Source organism: Malania oleifera, chromosome 10 (genome assembly GCF_029873635.1).
Source record: "Malania oleifera isolate guangnan ecotype guangnan chromosome 10, ASM2987363v1, whole genome shotgun sequence".
Taxonomy (NCBI): domain Eukaryota; kingdom Viridiplantae; phylum Streptophyta; class Magnoliopsida; order Santalales; family Ximeniaceae; genus Malania; species Malania oleifera.
Window position 1 is genome coordinate 84,136,316 of NC_080426.1, and position 22,959 is coordinate 84,159,274.

The 22,959-nt window shown below is 35.9% G+C and overlaps 1 protein-coding gene across 4 annotated transcripts in view; it reads left to right on the forward strand.

Moving 5' to 3' along the window:
* LOC131166257 (choline monooxygenase, chloroplastic) overlaps positions 1 to 22,452 on the forward strand; it is a 50,085-nt gene extending 27,633 nt beyond the window's left edge. The window contains exons 4-10 of one of the 4 annotated variants that reach the window (XM_058124619.1): positions 5,323 to 5,397; positions 5,500 to 5,712; positions 6,004 to 6,099; positions 15,228 to 15,346; positions 15,447 to 15,540; positions 21,904 to 21,954; positions 22,039 to 22,452. In XM_058124619.1, the coding sequence (XP_057980602.1) occupies positions 5,323 to 5,397; positions 5,500 to 5,712; positions 6,004 to 6,099; positions 15,228 to 15,346; positions 15,447 to 15,540; positions 21,904 to 21,954; positions 22,039 to 22,176 (786 nt within the window). In that variant the 3' untranslated portion in view covers positions 22,177 to 22,452. The remainder of the gene's footprint in view (positions 1 to 5,322; positions 5,398 to 5,499; positions 5,713 to 6,003; positions 6,100 to 15,227; positions 15,347 to 15,446; positions 15,541 to 21,903; positions 21,955 to 22,038) is intronic. The other 3 variants (XM_058124620.1, XM_058124622.1, XM_058124621.1) reach the window with 3 other exon arrangements.
* The last annotated feature ends 507 nt before the right edge of the window (positions 22,453 to 22,959 follow it).

The following is a 22,959-nucleotide window of genomic DNA, read 5'->3' on the forward strand; positions in this document are numbered from 1 at the left end:
AATGAATATTTCTCCTAAAAATATTTTTCAATGAAATAATCGGAGAAAACTTCAAGCTTACTCTCAAAAATTGTTTTTGAGAAATCAAAGTATATGTGAGAGTATGTGATCTAAAAATAAATGCCCAAAACAAATATGCTCTCTTTCAAGATAATTTTTGAAATGAATAAAAGGAAAAAGAGTTTTGGAGAATAAAAGATTTGCTCTAAAAAATAGTTTTTGCAATTAAAAATTAAGCTGGGGGGAACTTTGATTAACAAGAGGTTAAAAAAATATTGAGAGAAAATATTTGCTAATCAAAGTTGCTAATTTTGACAAATGAAGGGGTATTTACAGTTTTTCTAAAAATTATGACCGTTAGGGACCTATTGGGGATTTTGAAAAAGTTTAATTGAATTTTAACCCCAATTACCGTAGTTAATTCTGGGCAACCCGAGAGATTCGATCGCCCGGACCTTAGGTTTGGTCGGTCGAACAGAAACATGCAAAAAAGTTGTTTTTCACGTTCCGGTGCCCAAGGACAAGTTTGGGTGGCTAAACCAAGGTGATTTTCCAAATGCTCGAGGTTCGGTTGCCCGGTTCTAAGTTCAGTCTTCCGAACTTCAGAGTTCGGTCGCTCAAGGTATTTTTGAACGTAAAGTTTGGGTGCCTGGGGAAGGTGAAAAAGTCAGTACTATACGTTCGGTCGACCGGGGACACTTAGTTCATTATGCTTCGGTCGCTCGACCCAAGTCAACCTTTCTGACTTTTTAACCATTCGGTCGACTGAGGTGTTTTCAACGCACAAGGTTCGGTCGCCTGAAACCCTTTCAAACTTAAACCTAAGTCCTGTTTTTGAGTAAAAGTTACTTGTAGGGACCTAGGGTCTATCTAAGGTCTAAGCTTTTTAATTAAGTCTAAAAACCTGGCATTGGTCGACATTTGGTCGACCGAAGTCAGCCCTAAGGTCTGTCTACGATTTTGTTTGAGCATTCCAAACATATCATGCAGGATGCATGCATTTATTACAAACCAAAATATAAAAACCTAAATGCATATACAAATAAAATCAAAATGTCTTCTTCTTGATCTTCTTTGCTTTTTAATCTTCATGGAAAACCCTTGATCATATGAGCTTTATGCGTCTTTGGCTTCCATTCTCAGTCCCTGTGTGTTGAATTATAACCTGTTCAATCACTAGATACACACATAAGTAACTTGCGGTTGTCATTATCAAAACCAGGGATTGGACTCAAAAAGCCAACACTCTGAAAATATTTAAACTCTCATTTGCTTATATTTCATTCTCTCAAGCACATTTTTAATACTCTCTATTATTCTTGCTTGAGAAAATCATTTTTAAAGTAAAGAGTTCTAGTTTCATATACTCTTCATTTGCAAATCAATTGCAAGTTGAAGGGAGTTTTGTGTGCATTTATATACATAATTTTTAAAGCCTATTACTCTCACTTATTTGCATTGATTGATATTGATTTTTGAGAGTAAGCTAAGTTATTCCCATTGTATTTTATTGATAAATATCTTGTGGGAAGAACTCTTATTTGCTTCTGAGTCTTGGCATCCTTGTTGCCAGATTTGAAAGCTTGCTTGTGCTTTTGATATAAAACGTTTTTGCAAGCTTAGTTCCTAATCTCTATTATGCTAAATACTTGAAAAATATTTGTTGAGATATTTGATTAGGACTTTTTGAAGCACCTTTGATTATTGCTTTATTGATATCTTGAATCAAAGGTACCACTCTCACATACTCATATACACATCTCTGAGAGTTGATATATACAAGTTGACCAATCTCACTTTGAGCATAAATGCTTATCATACGTGAGTGCATCGATTATACTGTGCGTATTGTGGTACATACCTGCTCGTGTAAGAAGCAAATTTATTTGTACGTAAATTTTTATATCCTTTGTATTCCCGACGGGTTGTCGGAAGAGGGAGACTTGCCTTGTGAAAAGTCCTGGATTGGTTTAGACCCGGTTAGGAGAGCACCGGACTGGTTTAAACCCGGTTAAGAGAATTAGGTGCACCATCCTGGTAAGGTGTTATATTAGGTGCCACTCCACCCGTTAAGCGAGCCATGGTGGAATCCTCTAACTTGTGAGTTTGAGGCGGGGACGTAGGCACAATTGGCCAAACCCTGATAACATATCCCGTGTCATTCTCTTTCTATGCACTATTTAATTTTCCATATTCATTTGTTTATATTTCAATTTCTATGAATGCTTGGGAAATACTGAGATTGCTTTAATTGTTTAAATATTTGCTTAGTTAATTACCAGTGTGATTGGGATTGCATAGAAAGACCATAGATTGTGAAATATTGCTATTATCTGGTTTAACTTAGGCAAAAGTTTTTAAATTTCTAATTTACTTCCCTTCTTGGGAATACACCAATTCCAACAAATATTAACCCCAACTTTACTATGAATTACCTTATGCCAAAGAGAATTAGATTCTAAAGGAGAGCACCTAACCATTTTCCTACCAAGGAAATGTTCTTGGACACCAAATTACCAAACTTTATTTTTTGTTTTGGTTTTGGTTTTATGAGGAAACCAAATTGAAAAATCAAAATATTTGTATTATTATATTATTTTAATTTATTTAATAATATAGTCATTGTATATTAACATTGTTATTTTTCTTTCATTTTTACTACTTTTTTTTTTATTTTTTTATTTTTATCCAAGTTTATTTATAATAAAGTTTTTTAGACTTCATTAAATTGAAATGATAATAAAACACATGGTAGCAAAGATGCCAGAGAAGAGGGTGGCTTTTAGATTTTATACATTAGAAGAAAGCTCCCCTATATTATGCTTTTTTTTAAAATTTTTTATGGGACAATCAAAATTCCCTCTCATTCTTCTCTCTTGTCTACGCTTCAATTTTTCTAGAACAAAACACTGCTTCTATCATGCAACGTTACTTGTAGATCAAACAACATTCGTCCTTCCCTTCGTCCCTTAGTCCTTTTCCTTTTTCGGTCGAGTAATTGAATTCGTACATGTTCAAAACCTCTCTACGTAATGTTCTTCTTCCACATCACACTATTTTCATTTGTATCTTGTTTTCACCATCTCACGCTCACACAGACCTTACATAGTAATGAAGCTCAAGAATGCCATGGTTGTGTCAATTGCTTCTTCAAGCCTTGACGATTGGAATCCCTCGCCCTTTCTCTTACCACTTTTTTTTTTCGGTGTCTATTGCAGCAGCAACCTCTAGATGGCATCTCTTAACATATCTGTATACTCGGTGGGAACTACTTCTCTAGGAAGATTATGACTCTATACTTGGAATTCCAGAGCTTGGAGTACTTATATTATGTTATCTTCCCAGTTCCCATTTGTCCCACAGTGGTTAAAAATGAGAAATCTCTTCCTTCCCCTTCCTATAAAAATTCACCTTTAATTGTTTTAGCTAACCAAAATTGGGCTCCACATCTTTTTGTGGGCCTAAAGACAAAAGCTCCTCATCTAACCATTTATATATTGAAATTAAAGACAAATAAAAATACCAATGGATTACCTAATTGACTGAATAACTTGCGGTTTATTAACGGTTTTCGATTTGATTTTAGTCTAAAATTTTTGAAAACCGATTAGCTTGGTTTAGTTAGTGATTTAGGCCAAAATTAAACTGCACCGAACCGATTTCACCCTAGGAGTAGGGTTCCCTACCCTATATATATATATATGTAAACTATGGGGCTTTGTCATTCAAGCAATTACAAAATTTAGGGTGTTTTGTTAATTTGGATGGAGATCTCCTTAAAGTGATCAACCATATTTTCTCTTTCTATTTTCTGTCCTTTCAATTTCCAGAATTTCCCTACGAATCATTTGGTATTAAAGCTGGTGTTCTTGTGGATGCTCTTAACCTACTGACAGAAGCAAGATCTTGGAAATCTTGATCTACACTCTTACGTGATGGCCTTGGAAAATTCAGCGTAGTCCCTGATGGAAGCTAGGCTAAATGCTGAATTCAGCAATATGTTAAAGCCTCAATTTGAAGTGATCCAGGCATTTGTCTCTAAACTATTCGATGCATCTTCCCAAAATGAGAGAAGATGATGCTTCTACGTTAGCTAATTGTAGGGAGCAACCATACGTGCTTGAAGGAGGTTACCAAGGAGAGTGTGATCATGGTCGTTTTTTTATAAAGGTGGAATTTCCTTGATACAATAGTGATGACCCTACTAGTTTGGTTCTTAAGGATGAAAAATACTCTCTTTCACCACACTCTAGAAACTTCTAAAGTTGAGATTTCTGCTATTAGTTCGGATGGCGATGCTATTCAATGATATTCTTCCTATGAATATCCTCTACTACATCATTAGCCACCAAAATGGCATCCAAAATTTTTTCTCCTCCCCCCCCCCCCCCCCCCCCCCCGCGGGGGCCTGAAAAAAATAGAAAAATAAAAAACAGAGGCATCTCCTTTCTTTTATATTTTCAGAGAAAGAGAATTGGTATCTAATCTATTCGAAGCTGCCATCAATATGAGAATGGTGCATCTCTAAGCTGTAGAGCACTTAGCCTGTTAGCTAGAACTTTGGTAATGTTCTCATATACACGAGAGACTAGATCACTAGACTAATAGGTTTGAAGACCTCTACCCTCTTCAAAGTGCTTGCAATAGCAAGAAGCTGTCAAAAATCTTGGTTTGAACATTACATGGCTGTTATTGAGCAGGCTGTGATTATTCTACTTCAATATCATTGTTCTAAAACTCCATAATGCCACTTTTTTAAGCTGACAAATGAGTCATGTGACTAATTGAACTGAGTGTCAGCATATCCTTCGCAGACATATTAGTACTATGTTTTGTCTCAATTCATTTTCCCTAGGCTCCTTATTGCATTGGACAATGATAATTTTTGTGAAGTTGAAATAATGAATTAATTAATGAAACGTTACCATGCCAATGTGTGTACTTGCACAATCTGGAATAATTACGAACTTAAATTATAAAAAATTTGTAAATTTTCTTGTTGTGATGTAGTTCTTTATGCCATTGTCTTATAGCATGGAACATGTGCATTTCACTAATTTTTTCCATTATTGTAAAATTTGAACGATACAACAAGATTCGAGAGATTCTGAATATCTATTTTGCGTTCTGTCTTTTGCTGGTGCCAATGTTTTTTGCATGCATAACCAATAGATATTTTAACATTGTAGCTGAAGGCAAGGAGCAGTCAAGCAGAGCTCTGAGACTGTTTCGAGAAATATATTGTTTAGTCGTTAACATGTGCGCACATGTATTTCTTTTCCCTTCATAGATGGACCAACTTAAATATAAAATTTTCTGCAGGGATGGACTTATGGTTTAGATGGAGCACTCCTCAAGGCGACTAGAATTACAGGAATGAGGAACTTCAATGTCAGTGTATGTCATAATAATATTAAATAGCTGGCCCATTCTTATTCCTGTACGAAAGCATCCAAATAGAAATATTAACTCAGATGTTTTTCTGACTGTGGAATATAGGATTTTGGGCTTGTACCAATCAAAGTGGCCACTTGGGGGGCATTTGTTCTGCTAAATCTGGATAAAGAGGTTTCACTTCAACGAGCAACTGAGGGCAAAGGAGTGGGAAGTGAATGGCTTGGTAGCTGTTCAGAGATACTGAGTGTCAATGGAGTTGATTCCTCACTTAGTTATGTTTGTAGACGTGAATATAACATTGAATGTAATTGGAAGGTTCGATCCTGTTTGTGCTGCCCTTAGTTCCTGCCCACATGGCCTTTAGATTACCTTCTGAAAATTGGTTTCTGATTTTGATTTTACCTTTTTTGGATGACTGGGGATGCCCATTTTGTTACAAAATTTCCTCCTTTTGTCCCTTTGTTTTATCTTACTCGTAAATATTAATTTCTATGGTATTTGCTCTTGGCTAGCAGTAAATGCCCCCTATTCAGCAGCCATGGATTCTATTAGTTATGCCTTGCCAGATTTTGATTGATTATAACTTTCTTATTCATCCTTTTGTAGGTGTTTTGTGACAACTACTTAGATGGCGGCTATCATGTGCCATATGCTCACAAAGATCTTGCATCTAGTCTCCAGCTGGATTCCTACTCTTCCACTGTATGCTTGCTATTTGTTTCGTCTTATGGTATATTATTTGTACTTGTTTTTATTGAAATATTATGGGTATATTTGCTATATAACTAGGGATTGAAATATGCAGAACAAATTTCCTATAACCCAACCACCTCACCACCCCTGTGTGCGCACGTTTGATTTGCAAAATCAAGGATTGAATGGAATCGCAATTTTGGATTGATTCCTATTACCAAATTTGATTTGCATAAATGAAGGTGGAGTCGCGTTCTAGACGGAGTGCTAATTTCCGTCAATTGGAACCACTTATAGCTAAGTACTTTTCCGAAAAAGTACAACAACAACAACAACAAGCCTTTAGTTTCACTAGGTGGGGGCATTTTCTTCCACTAACTTAAGAGCTATTAAGTATTTCCCGGTTATTTTAGTCTATTTACCCCTTTAATACAATGAATAATAACTAACTCACTTCTCCTCATGGGTGCGTTGTTTGGCTTGCGTTTCGAATGCCCAAATCATCCAAGTCGCCCCTCTCTTATCTTGTCTCACCGGCACTATGCATAGTTTATTGCATATAAGTTCATTCCTTAATTTATTTTTTAGCATTATACTGCTCATCCACCTTAACATTTGCATTTCAACGACTCTTACTTTTTGCATATTTTGTTTATTAGTTGCCTAGCATTTTGATCCGCAAAGAATGACTGGCCAAAGTAGTACAAAATTACTTATTAGAAGTATTTTTTTCTTGATAATTATTTTTTCAGAAAAAAATATTTTTTAAAAAGTTACTTATTTTCTTTTGAAAAAAGTAGTTTGGAAAAATAAGTATTGTTTAAATGTAAACCAAACATTACTTGGATAGTGATTCCTTTTGTATGTAGAAATTATGATTTCTACAATTCCATTGTTGATTCTTTTTTAAAAGACAATCATAACATCACTAACTGATAAATTTTGTCATACCATTGATGATAATAATGATAATAATTAGTGTTTTAGAAGGCGTTCTTGAGTGTCATGAGCTAAGCTTGTTCAGGGCATTATGCTTGCCTGTGACCGCTTGTCTTGTGTGCTTGCGATGGGTTTCCATCATGTAAATACTAGTGTAGGATTATTTTCTGCTAGTAGTGTCTTTGTATGCCAAATAAGGCAGTATGACTCATCGGACACTTTGATGTTTCCTAGTGCCAGGATGATAATTACATAAAAACCTCTTTAGGGGAGGGTGAGTGTTCATTAGTCATTATAAAACTCACTAGCTTTTGTTAACGTGTTTAGCCTACTTGCCTCCCTCGCTAAGCACACAATGTCAACGGAGGTGTTAATGAATTGCATAGATTCAATGTTTATTGCTTGCTTGCCACTGCTTTCATGAATGCTTACTGTTTCCGCTGCCATTTGATTGAATGCTAATGAAAGTGTTTCGTGGATGAATGTTGGTAAACGATAGGCTGGCTAGTTAAACAAGAGTGCTTTAGCTAGCGCCGCACGACCTTTTCACAACGGTGTGAAAATAGTCGAACCGTGACACTTGGTATCAGAGCCAAGGCTCAGTTGTTACGAGAATTCAGTTACCTTCGTTGTGGATTTGGAAAGCTTTGGTAAGTGACCATGGCACCAAACAATGCCGAGAGGATCGGCGTGCTGAAAGCACAGGTTGAGGCAACAACCAACACTGTGGTTGTGGAGGTGGCCCAGATGAGGGAACTTGTTGATGAAGTGATGGGATCACAAAAACAACAAGCAGGTTTGATAGGCGACATGTCAAAGGACTTTCGCCATACAGTTGAAACTTTGCAGTCGTGGATGGCTGATCTGGATGCAAAGGTGAATCTGATGATTCTTGCTATGGGGAACTCCAACACTCCGGGAGTTAGCAAGACCAAGGTACTAGAACCTAGGACATATGGGGGTGCCCGGGATGCCAAGGAGTTAGAGAACTTCTTGTTTGATGTGGAGCAGTACTTTTGCGCTGAGAGGATGACCTCAGAATAAGCAAAGGTGGATATTGCGACCATGTACTTGGTTGGTGATGCTAAACTGTGGTGGCGTACCAAGTACAAAGATATTGAAAATGGAAGCTGTGTAATCGATAGTTGGGCGGACTTGAAGAGAGAGCTCAAGGCCTAATTCTTTCCTGAGAATGTTGAGTATAATGCAAGGAGAAAGCTGAGAGATCTTAAGCATACGGGGTCAATTAAGGAGTATGTGAAACAATTTTCTGTTTTGATGTTAGATATTCGGGATATGTTGGAGAAGGACAAGTTGTTCTATTTTCTTGAGGGGATGAAACCATAGGCAAGAACTGAACTTCATAGGCAAAGAGTTCAAGATTTGTCTACTGCACAAGCTGCTGCGGAATGCTTGACTGACTACGTTAGTGATGATACCGCTTTGTCCAAATGGTTTGGCGGAGAGGGAAACAATGAAATATCTTTCAAGAAAGGCAAACCCAAGAGTGGGGGATCCGACTCTAAATCATCAACCTTAAAGGAAGCTTCGTCGTCTCAATGGTTGAACACACCCAATGGAAAGGGGAAGAGTAAACTTTCGTGCTACTTGTGTGGTGGATCTCACAGAGTGAGTGAGTGTCAACACAAGGGATTACTCAATGCTTTACCAGCTTCCACTTCGGGAAAAGTGGTGGAAAGCGAGGAGGAAGACGATAATGCCCCAAGGGTGGGTTCAGTGCGGCTGGTGAATGCATTGGAAAAGCAGGAAAAAGCATCGAAAGTTACACGAGCAAAAGGGTTAATGTTTGTGGACTTGAGGATCAATGGGAAGAGTACCCGCGTGCCCGCGCTATGGTGGATACAGGGGCAACTCATAATTTTGTTTCACAGTTGGAAGCATGGAGACTCAACTTGTCCTTAGAAAAGGATACTGGGCGCATGGAAGCAGTTAACTCTATAGCCTAGCCTACTCTGGGAGTAGCCAAGCAAGTGATTGTGAAGCTTGGACAGTGGGAAGGTCATGCGAATTTCATAGCAGTGCCATTGGATGACTTTCCAGTCATTCTAGGAATGGAGTTCCTAAAGGGGACGAGGGCAGTGCTGATGCCTTTGGCTGGTTCCCTGTGTCTGATGGGAGATCACTCGTGCATGGTGCAAGTCGTTACAATGAAATGAGACGACGGGAAGTCCCTTTCAACCATACAACTCATTGAGAGATTGGGTTAGGATGAGCAGACATGTCTAGCCATGGTGATGGTAGACAAAGAAGTATGCCCAGATCTAGAGCCTACGACCATCCAAGCAGTGTTGGATGAGTATAAGGAGGTGTTTCCGGATAAGCTGCCTCACAATTTGCCTTCACGAAGGACTGTGGAGTATGAGATCGAGTTGTTATCAGGATTGAAACCACTTGCTAAAAGGCCATGTTGGATGGCGCCTCTAGAGATAGTAGAGTTAGGGAAACAACTTGATGAATTTGGAAGCGGGATGTGTTCGCCCTTCCAAAGTCCTGTTGGGAGCACTGGTGTTGTTTCAGAGGAAACATGAAGAGCATCTACGGAAGCTGTTCGATAGGCTGAGGGGAAACAGTTTGTATGTGAAGAAAGGGAAGTTCTCTTTCTCTTAGTGGAGCAACAAATTCCTTGGTCATGTGGTTGAATAAGGTTGTATCCGGAGGGGTATAGAGAAGGTAAGGATGATTCAAGAACGGAAGATTCCCACGACAGTGAAGGAGTTGCATTCCTTTCTTGGCCTTACTAGATATTGCTGGAAGTTCGTTGAGGGGTATTCGCGGAGAATGACTCCAATGACAGGACTACTGGGAGGGATTGTTGGCCGCACACGTGGGATGATGTGGTTGATTATACCAGAACTTGTCTCACTTGCCAACAAGACAAGGGGGAGCGGAAGAAGTATGGTACTTTCATAGCCGCACCAAAGTACTGTTTGGCAAAGGAGATGACACAATTGTTCCTTGTGACTGCTGTGAAACATTGGGGTGCTCCCCAAGTTATTGTTTGTGACCGAGACTTAATGTTCACTGACAATTTCTTGACATAATTTTTTAGGATATTCAAGTCACATCTTGACATCTCTTTGAGTTATCACCGACTGACAGACGGATAGAAGAAGAGATTCAAGAGCTACTAGAAGAGTGCTTGCGCCACTTTGTCAATGACAATTAGAATTGGGTGCAACTACTTGACGTGGCTCCATTCTGTAGCAATGCCCAAAGGAGCTTAACAATCAATAAGAGCCCTTTTGAGCTTGTTACAGGCCAGCAGCCACTGGCCCACTGTTACCTCACACAGTGGGCGAGCCGTACAGACGAAAAAGTCCTAGGGTGTACATCTTCACCAGAGAATGGAGATAGAATGCCGAGTTTGCCCGAGTCTATCTGGAGAAAGCTTCTAAGAAGATGAAGAAGTGGGCAGCTCAGGGGAGAAGATTGCAGTTTCATGTCAGTTGCCTCAAGCCGTTCAACGCCGACACCAATGACCTGAGCAGAAGTCGGTCCAATTGAGCAGAGTTGAAGACAGTGCAACCTGACAGACGTGAAGTTGAAGAGATCCTTACAGATAGAAAGTTTATATCCTCAAGGAAGAAGCGGTAGAAGTTTCTAGTGAAGTGGAAATGCCTTGATGACAAAGGAATCAGCTGGATTTCAGCGGAAGATATGAAGTTGTTCGTGGAAGAAGTTAAGTGTACCTAGTGCCAAAGTCTACGAGGACGTCGACCACATAAGTGGGGCAGAATGTCACGAGTTAAGCTTGTTCAGGGCATTATGCTTGCCTGTGACTGCTTGTCTCGTGTGCTTGGGATGAATTTCCATCATGTAAATACTAGTGTAGGGTTATTTTCTGTTAGTAGTGTCTTTGTATGCCAAATAAGGCAGTATGACTCCTCGTTCACTTTGATGTTTCCTAGTGTCAGGATGATAATTACATAAAAACCTCTCTAGGGTAGGGTAGGGTAAGTGTTCATCAGTCATTGTAAAACTCACTAGCTTTTGTCAACGTGTTTAGCCTACTTGCATCCCTCGCTAAGCACATAATATCAATAGCGGTGTTGTTAATGAATTGCATAGATTCAATGTTTACTGCTTACTTGTCATTGCTTTCATGAATGCTTACTGTTTCCTCTGCCATTTGATTGAATGCTAATGAAAGTGTGGATGAATGTTGGTAAACGATAGGCTAGCTAGTTAAACAAGAGTGCTTTAGCTAGCGCCGCACGACCCTTTCACAACGGTGTGAAAATAGTCGGACCGTGACACTAAGGCATGCCTTGATGCGTTTTGGGCATAAAATGCCCCGAGGTGTAACTTAAAATCCAGACTCCTAAAATGTGTTTGCCTCTAGGGTTAAGGCATACGCCTTAGGCCAAAAGGCGCCATTTTTATGCCTCATATGGTAATACGTATGCCTTTTGGGAGCAGACATAATAATGTTTAAAATAGTCACAAAAAAAAAAAAAAACAAAGAAGATTTGTTAGGGCTTGATGAGCGTCAACCCCTCTCGACGATTGAAGCTCTTGTGCAGAGGTCTTCTCTCTTCCAGCCTTTCGTCTATCTTCGACAACTCCCTCTAGCCTTTTTTTTGTCTTCAACGACTTCCTACTGCCTTTCGTCTCTTTCCAACTACCCCTTTCGACCTCTCGTCTCTTTCCGGCGATCCCCTACAGCCTCTCGATTTGCGCAGAGGTCTTCTCTCTTCCAGCCTTTCGTCTGTCTTCAACGACTCCCTCCAACCTTTCTTCTTTCTCCAACGAAGCTTCCATTGACGAACGATCCTCTTTCATGACCTTCGACAATCTTTTAGATGATCAATTGACTCCAAATCTTCCTACTCTAGCAACTTTATCTTCTAGGGTGATCTCTTTCCATGTCAAGGACTTGACAGATTGGAGAGATGTGGGATTGGGATTTGCTGTGAAGTTTATATATAATATATTTGTTGGGGACACGAGGCTCTTTTCAACGAAGCAAAGCAAACATGTGTTGAGATCTGGACTTGAAGTAACGACTTTAGCCCCACTTTTAAGTTATTAAGGGTTTAAAACTATATAATAAAAAATAAAATATCTATAATTTATTTATCTATATTTTTAACAAAAAATTAAATTCCTAAAAGGCTTACGCCTCAACACCTTGAGGCTTATGCCTTACCTTATCAGGGGTAAAATATCTATAATTTATTTATATATATTTTTAATAAAAAATTAAATTCCTAAAAGGCTTGCGCCTCCACGCCTTGAGACTTATGCCTCACCTTATCAAGGGTAAAATGCCTCGCCTTACGCCTTTTAAAACACTGGTAATAGTAATAATAGTTATTATTATAAAAAAAAAAATAAAAAAAAATGACAAGAAGTATGGTATTAATTATAATTACAGTAGTAATGATAAAAATAATATAACAAAATGATAATATTATTATAAAAATAGTAAAAAATAACAATTGATGACCTCAATGATAAAAAAATAATAATGCTATTATCAAAAAATAATAAAATATAATAACCACAATACTAATAACGACAATGATGATGACAACAACTTATTATTTATTATTTATTATTATTATTGCTACTTCTAAAGATAAAAAATAAAATCCAAACAAAAATATTATTGATTCTCATTAATATTATTTTTATAAAGTAACAATAGTTATAAGAATAATAATTATTAGTATAAAATAAAAAGATAACTGTTAAACGTCCTTGCCCGTGAGTATGTAGTCTAGAGGGGAGGTGAATAAACTCTTTTCGCGGAATGCGTATTTTTCTACAATATAGAATGCTTGACAAGATACAAGTAATTATATCACAATATATGAAATATAAATTATGCACAAGACATAATTAGAAGAGTGAAGGGAGAGAAAACTTAACACCAGAGATTTAACGTGGTTTGGCACCAAGCCTATGTCCACGCCTTAGCATCAAGTTAAGGATTCCACAATCCACTATGAGTACTTCTTCACCGGCGGAGCAAGCATTACAACTTGGGTACCATACCCTACACTCGGGAACAAATCCCTGCTGCGCTCACTAAGAGCCTTCACTTTGGTTCACAACGGACCTTCACAACGGTTCACAAAGAACCTTACAAGCAACCTTACAAGAAGGTGGAAACACAACACAATGCTCCTCAAATGAGCAAATATAAATTACAACCCAAATCTCACACTATTCTCTTCAGAATTGAATTAAACACAATAAGTGAGTAAGAGAGAATGAGCACATGTAATGAAGAATTAATATGCAATGTGCTAGGCTTTGTATAAAATGATGTTTTTCACTAAGAATGATCAAAGACCTTCAAAACCATGTTAATACAAGTCTAATAACTTGTATTTATAGCCCAAGAGTCAAAGGAGTCGTTAACTAGTCGTTGGGGGAAAGAAAAGATATTTTATTTGATAAACTAGTCGTTTTCTGCCCGTTAGCGTCATTCTGCCCGTTGGACTTGTCGACGAGTCCCCTACTCTCGTCGACTAATCACACACTGCAACTCGTCGACAAATCCCTTGTGTTTGTCGATGAGTGCCCTGAATTAGAAAAAATCATTAGCATGAAAGTTGTGACATTTTATCTTAGCTTTCCAGGGACACAAAGATTGTCCTTTTTGGACTCTTCTAGAAAAAATTATGCCCAAAATACCGTAGGGTGTTTAGGACTCAAGGCTGCACTACGGTAGTGACGATTGCTTTGTTTTTCCTTGTCAAAAAGCATTTAATGACTTAAAATATTCTTGGACAAAAGTATATGAAATATATTAAGTCTAATGAAAAGATTAAAACTTGTCCAAGTGAGTTTCCCCATGAATATAAGATATTTTTTTTATGAAAACATATTTGAAAACTCGTTTTGATATCTTATATGCTTAGTATGTCATTTATTAAAAATATACTTTACTTTCTTTGCACCCTTAGGACGTAAGACTCGTTTTGACACATTTGGACCAAGTATGAAAATGTTTGTAAAATCAAGATGTTAAAAACTTGTCCCTTTGAAAACCATGTTTGAGTTTAGGATTTATTTAACAAACTCTTTAAGTTTAACTTTGAAAATCATGAAATGTGAGTTTGTGTTTATGACTTAAGTGCATTCCTATAAACTCATGTGTCCTAGTATGCATGTACATTGCTCAACTCTTACTCATAAATCATGTAGAAACAAAACACAAGAGTTACAAACTGAAATTACCACACACACAACCCTTATTACAAATAATTCAACAATTATAAAACATCCGGTTGTGCTTGGGTCCTTCCAACTATGCGTCCATTTGATCTTTCCTTCTTGATGCCTACTCAGTCCGATCTTTGCCTTTCACTTGGTACTTCAAGCATTTTCCACTTGTACCTCTACTAACCATAACTGCAAAGATAGGAAAACATTAGGAATACACAAATAGGTTAATATCATCAAAATACATTAAATATGATATTATAGCCAACAAGGCTAACAAGAACAATACGACACTAATAATCACAATGACAATAGAGCAATAATAATAATTTTTATAAAACAAAAAGAAAATTATTATAGAGATAATAGTAAGAATGGGAGAACAATAATAGTAATAATAATAGAAAACAAAAATAACCACAAGAATAATATATCATTATGTTTATTATGATTACTACTATTTTTTAAAATATCTAGAAAATCAAAACATCATTATTGTTGTTATTAAGAAGTGTAAAAATATTATGATCCAAATTATTGTTATTATTATTACTACTACTATTATTATTAAAATGCAAAAATATTATGATCCAAAAAATGAAGAAGTTCTCAATACAAATAATGTTGCATTGAATTCATATGCTTGAAAGATTACAAAATTAAATATTCTGTATTAGGGTAGCTTTTGTTTCCTAATTTTTAAACATACATTTTTCATTCATGTACATCCATCATTTAAGTATGCTAGGCATAGGAAATAATCAATCTGATGGTTCTTGTGGTCATTTTGTGTAACTAACCAAAGTGCATTCCTCTCCAATAGTGCCTTGATTTCGTTCCTACCTCTCCTACTTTAACTCCATAAGTCCATATCGCAACCCCCTTCTTTTTGGGGGGGGGGAGGGGGGAGGTGTTTGTGTGTGTGTGTGTGTGTTAAAGTGTAGCTATTTAATTCATGTCATATCTTTGCAATTTCTAACATATTGTTTTAGATGAAATAGATATTTGAGAAGGTTAGCATACAAAGTTGTGATGGTTCAATGGAAAGTGGAGATGATTTTGACCGACTTGGATCAAAAGCCTTATATGCTTTCATTTATCCAAACTTCATGATTAATAGGTACTTTTGGTTATTATATTTCTAGTCGGTTGGCTCATTTGTCAAATCCAACTAACTTGAGGCTGCATTTTTTTTTTTTTTCCGGGTGGGCGGCTTGTAGATATGGTCCTTGGATGGACACCAATCTAGTGCTTCCATTGGGACCAAGGAAATGCCAAGTGGTATTTGACTATTTTCTTGAAACTTCTCTTAAGGTAATCTTCACTTTACTTCTACATATATGTGTGTTGTGCGTGTGTTATGCCTTTTGCATGAGTGTTGATTTTAGGAAACCACTTGTCATGAATAGGAACCTTGCGTCTTGGAAAAAGAAGAAGATGACGTGTGTGTGCTGGAGCATTTTACTCTTGTCCTCTTGCTAATGAGAATCTATAATGTATTAATAGTAACTTCAGGTGTTTGTTAGGACTAAACTATAATGAGAAAATATTGATGGTTATACAAAATTGTTTTTTGTATTATTCAAAGTAGAGCATGTAATGATCTTGTGTTGGGTAAAGACAATCTAAAGGGCGGTTGAGGTAGCTTAAATAATCAATCAATGGACTAAAACTTGAAGTGAGCACAATTGGAGACAAATGGAAGTATGGAACTACTTTGCAAGTAATGAGTGGGTCTAGTAAAAATGGGTTGAGTAAAGGAGGTGATGGAGCTGAGACAACCAAAGGACTCAAAAGGAGACAATAATGAAGAAAAGTAATGTTAAGCAAAGTGAGGTTATTAATAGTGGAACTAGAAGGAGGGGGCTAGGAAATTGCATAATGAGGATATTGCTCTAAGAATGCAACATGATAAATGAGGAAATTTTAGGCTAGATCACAATAAGGACGTTTGCTTTGGAACATTAACCAGCCATTTGGTTTGCAAAATTAGGGATAGAATGGAATAAAAAATTTTGAGTTCGATTTGTATTTCATGTCTGGTTTGTGTAAATGAGGGTGGAATCACATTCTTGCTAGAATGTTGACTCCCTCATTCAATGGCATGATGATTCCTCCTTAGGTAGGAACAATTATTCTATTTGAATTTTTTTTTTTTGAAAGACAATTATAGTTCTCATTAAATAATAAATTCTAGAAAAATACAAGTTGACTGTCCCTCAATCACAACAACAATAACACAACAACAACAACAACAACAAGCCTTAAATTCCTCTAGGTGTGGTCAACTACATGAATCCTTTTCCGCCTATTCACTTGTTTGAGAGCATTTTCCTCTATTAGATTAATTGTTATTAAATCCTTTCTCACAATCTATTTCCAAGTTATTTTAGACCTACCCTTACCCCTTTTCATTCTAAAAACAATAACTTACTCCTTCTCACCAGTGTTATACTAGGCATGCGTTTCAACTTTCAAATGCCCAAACCATCTAAGCCACCCCTCCCTAATCTTGTCTTCAATCGGTGCTATGCCTAAACTATTGAGTATATGCTCATTTTTTATTTTGTTTTTTAATGTTATACCACTCATCCACCTTAGTATTCTCATTTCAACAACTTTTACTTTTTGTACATGTTTAAAATTTTGAACCATAAAGCTTAGCTAACCTTATAGCTGCCTCATAAAACTTTCCTTTAAATTTTAGAGTATTCTATGACCACACAATATACTTGAAATAGTAATAATTATATCAACAACAACAATAATAATAATAAAAAAATAATAGTAATTGTTATTATGAAAATAATGAATAACTAATAATAATAACTAGAATAAAAATTATAATAATTACACTTATAATAATTATTATAAAAACAATTAAAATAGCAACACAAACAATAACAATAATAACTATAATAACAACAATACAATAATAAGAGTGATAATAGTATTTTTCTATTATTATTCTTATTTTACTATTATTATTTTTAATTTTTAAAAATAGCAATAAAATACAAAAAATATTATATATTAATATGATTAAAAAATGAAAAAAAATATTATGATCTAAAAAATGAAAAGAAAAAAATTCAATAAAATATAATGCTGAATTGAATTTATATATTTGAAAAGTTACAAAATTAAATAATTTTTTATTAGGGTAGTTTTGAAAAATAACTTAATTTTTATTCTATTATATCCACCGTCAAGGAAATCAAGCATTAGAAAGGAATTGAAACTGTGATTCATATGGTCATTTAATCTTACTAACCAAAGCCATTAATTGCGTTCCAAAAGTGATTTGTTTCTTGCCTTGATTCAATTCCTCCCTTGATTCATTTTCTACTTGAATTTTGTTCTGCATACCAAATAAACTATAGTTTTTAAGTGTTCTATGCGCCAGGCGTTAAGTATGCTATGAACTAGGCTTATTTGAACTTTGCTATTGTTGTTGCCTACAAATAAACCGAAAAAATGCTGGGTGACGCGGTATTTGGCTCACGAAATGAGCATAGATGAGTGGGAATCCCATGCGTGGATGTTATTGTTAGATGACCACTTTACCTAAAAGTTTAAGTTATTAGGTTGTGGGCCAACAATATATATCAAGCTTTAACACTCCCCTGCACCGTTGCTCATGCAGCCCGACAACACGAGAGATAACATCCATTACAATTTTTTTTTTTAAATGCCACATAATAAATGTGAGCAACATGACTAGAACTTAGGATGTCCTTGTAACTATCTTTGATACCTTGTTAGGATACCACTTTACTTAAAAGTTTAAGCTATTAAGTCACGGGCTAACAATGTATATCAAGCTTTAACAGTCACCTTCAGCCAAACTTAACTTGCAAATGAAGAACGCAAATTACTGCCCAAATTTCAAAAGTGCTGACCTCTACTATTCTTCACTAAATGCCCACCTCCCCTCTCCTCCTTTTTTGTTCTCTTTTTTGATTAGATGCTAATTGTTGTTTGTGCTCCTCACTCTAGGTAATATGCTGTTCCTCTTCCTTCTTCATCTATCTTTTTTTTGGCTAGGTAGCATTTCCTCACTAAGCATATTTGCTCTTTCCAGTGCTCATGGCTTTTTTTTTTCCCCTTGCCTTTGCTGTTTTAATTTTTTTAACAATAAATTGCTTATTTGTGCTCTTGGAAAACATAATTGCTTTTCTTAGCAAAATACAATTGTTTTTTCCATTGACCTTTATTAATTAATTGTTAGTTTCTTTAGAGACCCTACTTCAATCTTTTATGTTGCTTTCTTAGCATACTTTGTTCATGTTTGATAGCATCCTCTTTCGATAGCATCTGCTTCTATCTTTGGAGACCCCGCATATAAGAAACGATCACCATCCTTCATTCATAGTAATAGTGAATTCTTATCAACATTGAAAGATCATTTATTAAATTTTAAATTTTTGAACACATACATATACATATCAAGGGATCCATGGATTCACCTAGCAAAAAAATAAAAAAAGTAATAGGGAATCCAATGTATTGACAATATATAAATAAAAGAAAAAAAAATTGTTTATGCATAAAGATAAGGAGTTTCAAATTCTATATAAAATAACGACATGTTCCACATAGCCAATAATATGGCATGCCAAAAAGTTTCCTAGTACAAGTCACAATCTAGCTTATAATGAACCATGCCAAAAAGTTTCCTAAAGTACTAGTCACAATCTAACTAATAATGAACCATGCCAAAAAATTTCCCGGAGTGGAGGCCAAAATCTAGGTAATAATCAATCATGTCAAAAATGTTTCCTAGAGTACATTAGCATGTTTAAAATTAAAATTATTAATAAAATTCTACAATGTGTGTGTGGCTGGGGTTTCTAACGAGCTCCACCTTGAAACCAAGAATTTTGCTTAGTCATGAATTTTTACATGGTGGGGTGCTCAGAAATGAAACCAGCTTGTTCCATCAACATATCTTGTAACCCCCCAATCTAGATGAAATAGAAACATTGAAATTTATAGTCATGAATTAAAAAAAAATTAATGAAATAATTATATGCAAAAGAAATGCCTTCTTGTGAGGAGAATTCAACAAGAGTAGAGGATGTTGGTGTTTGATTGCATTGTGACTTTTAGTTAAGCATTTTCCAAAGCAATTAGTAAGATAAAAATGATATATTTACAAAAAAAAGTTAAAAATGTTTGGCTTTGTTACATACGTTGGGCAAATTTTCTCTCTTTTTTGAGTACTCATTTCTTGACTTATTTACAGTTTGATGGACCTTAGAAACTTTTCTATTAGTAGGGGCTAGTGGGCCACCCATGTCTTTGTACTACCACTGGGCTATGCAAAATGGTTCCTTCCATCAATACTACATCTTGAAACACTTTGCTTTGAATTCCACAAAGTATCAAGGTCTTTAAATGGAAAGCGGCTATTTTTTCTCCATGGTTAAATTGTAACTATTGGAAGTTCTGGTCGTGCTTGGGTCTATTAGTAGTAGTGGTAAGTAATTACAATCTGACCAGCACAATTGTAGTCACAAAGTAATATTACTTTTTGGAATCTATAACTGATGCATCTAATTCAATTTTGACTTTGGAATAACTGCCTGCCAGAAAATATATATAATTTTTAGTTGTTTATGGAAGCACTTGACCCCAGAATAATGGTAGAAGGTGGAGGAGATATTATACGTTCTTGAACATAATTTTGCATGCCCCGTGGTGGTTTTCTCATTGAATGGTAGTGGTATAGCCAAGACTTTTGATCAGGGGGCAGTCACTTGTGCCTTTGCACATCACTTGTGCCTTTATTAATAATAATAATAATACAATACAGCTACTAAAGCTTGATATATATTGTTGGCTAGCGACCTAACATCTCCAACTTAAGCTTTTAGTTAAAGTGGCTTGATATATATTGTTGGCTAACAACCTAACATCTTCAACTTAAGCTTTTAATTAATCTAACATGGGATTAGAGCTGGTTAGGTGGAGGTCTTGGGTTCTTCTAACATGGGATTAGAGCTGGTTACTTGGAGGTCTTGGGTTCTTATCTTGGTTCTTGCATTTATTGTGTGGTGTTTAAAAAACTATTGTATTCCTTGTAATGGGTGTTATCTATTTTGTGCTTATTTCTCCGCGTGTTGTTGGGCTGCACGTGCACATAAAGTGGTAACCTAACATGGTATCAGAGCTGGTTACTTGGAGGTCTTGGGTTCTTGTCTTGTTGCTCGCATTTATTGTTTGATGTTTAGAAAACTATTGCATTCCTTGTAATGGGTGTTATCTATTTTTATGTTCATCTCTTTGTGTGTTGTTGGGCTACACGTGCACGAGAGTTTTAAAGCTTGATATACATTATTGGCCCAAAACTTAACTTTTAGCTAAAGTGGTAATCTAACAAGAGCAACAACAACAACAACAACAATAATAATGATGATTATGATTATTATTATTCATTATTTTTATTAGTATTGTTTTGTAATACTAATTTTAAAGGCATTCATTTTTCCTAGACGCTACTTGAACACCATTTGTTAGTCATAACACTTAAATAATCCCAAGAAAACCTAATGTGTGGGATAAAAATGTTTTTACTACAGTCATTCCAAAAAAAAAAAGAAAAAAAAAAGAAAAAAAGAAAAAAGAAAAAAGAAAAAAGGAAGAGACATGTTCTCTTTCATATTTTTTTTAATTACAAATTTCAATACCTATTGATAAACTGCAAGGTCCTTTTTAGTTGTGAAAAATAATTGTCATTTTCATTTTTATTTTTCCAAAAGATTACAGAAAAGTCAGCTTATTTTTTTCATTTTTGTAACATTGCATGAAAATAACTTGGTAAACAATAAAAAGTTTTGACACTATTCATTTGAGTTTTATTTTTCATTTTCAGAATTTGCAATAATCACAAAAAAGCCATCTCTATTTTCTAAATTTGTATTTGAATTTTGGAAAACATTTTTTATTTTCTTCTAGTTTTTTAATTTCTTATATAACTTTTGAAAAATTGAAGAGGAAGGTGTCATTTTTGTAACTATTTGAAAATATACTGTTTTCCTCAACTAAACCCTTCATATTCTGTCTTTTTAATATGAATATTAGAAAACTGCAAAAAAAAGCTGGCATTTTGGCAATTCTATAGAAAATAAAAATGACAAAAAAAGATTCATGTAACTGACCCCATCTAATGGGACTTCAGCTTGGTTTTTTTTTTTTGTTGTTGTTGTATTGTCTAGAAAATAAAAATGGGGAATGAAAATTGTTTCCATAGCTAAACAGGGCTTAACAATTTTCAGTACAAAAATTCCTTGATGATTTTCATGCCTTGAAGTTGTTCCATAATCAACTCATTTGTAGTACTATTGAATGCATCTCTCTAGCCAAGTAATCATTCATGTACCTATTCAATTATTGAGTCAATTTTTCACAATTCTCATTACAGGAAGTGCCCCTTTTATGGTTGGTGTCTCACAATTTTGACTGCAATATTATTCAAATTTAATTTGTGGCTTTTAAAATTTGATGAAATATATGAAACTTTCGGGTGTTTGAATTTGAGCCCGAGAGTGTCAATTTTAAGCGGGGTAATTGGAATATTTACAGAAGATATACATGCGCGTGCATATAAAAGGTTTCTAACATGCTTCCAATTAAACCATTAAATGACACCCCAATGTAATCTCATTGCCTTAGGACGACAAAGCTTTCATAGAGGGCAGTCTGGAAGATAGTGAAAGAGTGCAGGTATGACCCTAGGTCTGTACTGAAAATTGTTGTTTAGAGTTGTGAATTTTATGTAACTGACAAAATTTGGTAGAGATTGTGCAGATGGAAGATATCAAGTTGTGCGAGGGAGTTCAACTGGGGCTTGAATCTCCGGCATATTGTAGTGGCAGATATGCTCCTGCTGTGGAGAAGCCCATGCACCATTTCCATTGCCTGCTTCATCATGACCTTTCCCAGTGATTGCTCTTCTGTGTACATGTATACTATTGATACTCTCCGTGGACTAACCAAAAACTCTCTTTTCATACACACACACACACACACACACACACACGTATGTACTATTTATTCCATGTATGTTGTATGGTGGTGCATTCATGCATTTTTGGATGTATCACCTTAAGCTTATGCTGAATTGCAAGGGCTACAAGCCCCGCCCCTCAGGAAAATGTAAAAGCTCTTATAAAAACCCTGTAATGCGGTGCGATACATGATCATTGTTTTCTGTGGGATGAATCTCGTCTTATCATCATTGTTTTCTGTGGGATGAATCTCGTCTTATGATATGGTATTGCCATCTGCCTCCATGATTCATCTAAAGTTACTTTAAAGCAGTTTTCTACCTTCTGCCCTTTGCTTTCCTTTGGGATGAATCTTGTCTTATGATGTGGTATTGCCACTTGCCTCTATATGATTCAACCAAAGTTACTGAACACCAGTTTTCTACCTTTCGTACTTTGCTTTCCATTGAACTTATCCTTTTTTTCTTTTTTTTTTTCTTGGATTACACACCGGATATCCACGTGTCCGTTTTACTGTCCACGTGACTAATCCTGCGCCCCTTGAAGTTGACCCCACAACTCCAAAGGGAGGATAAATTCAGGAGTCCAGGGGTGGAAACGAGTTCGGGAGGGTTTGAACACTTGATCTCGTGAAAGGCACTCTCTCAGTTTGCACTACCACCTGAACCACACCTTGGGGTATCCTTTGAACTTATCCTTGCCCATGCAAAAGATGGTCTCC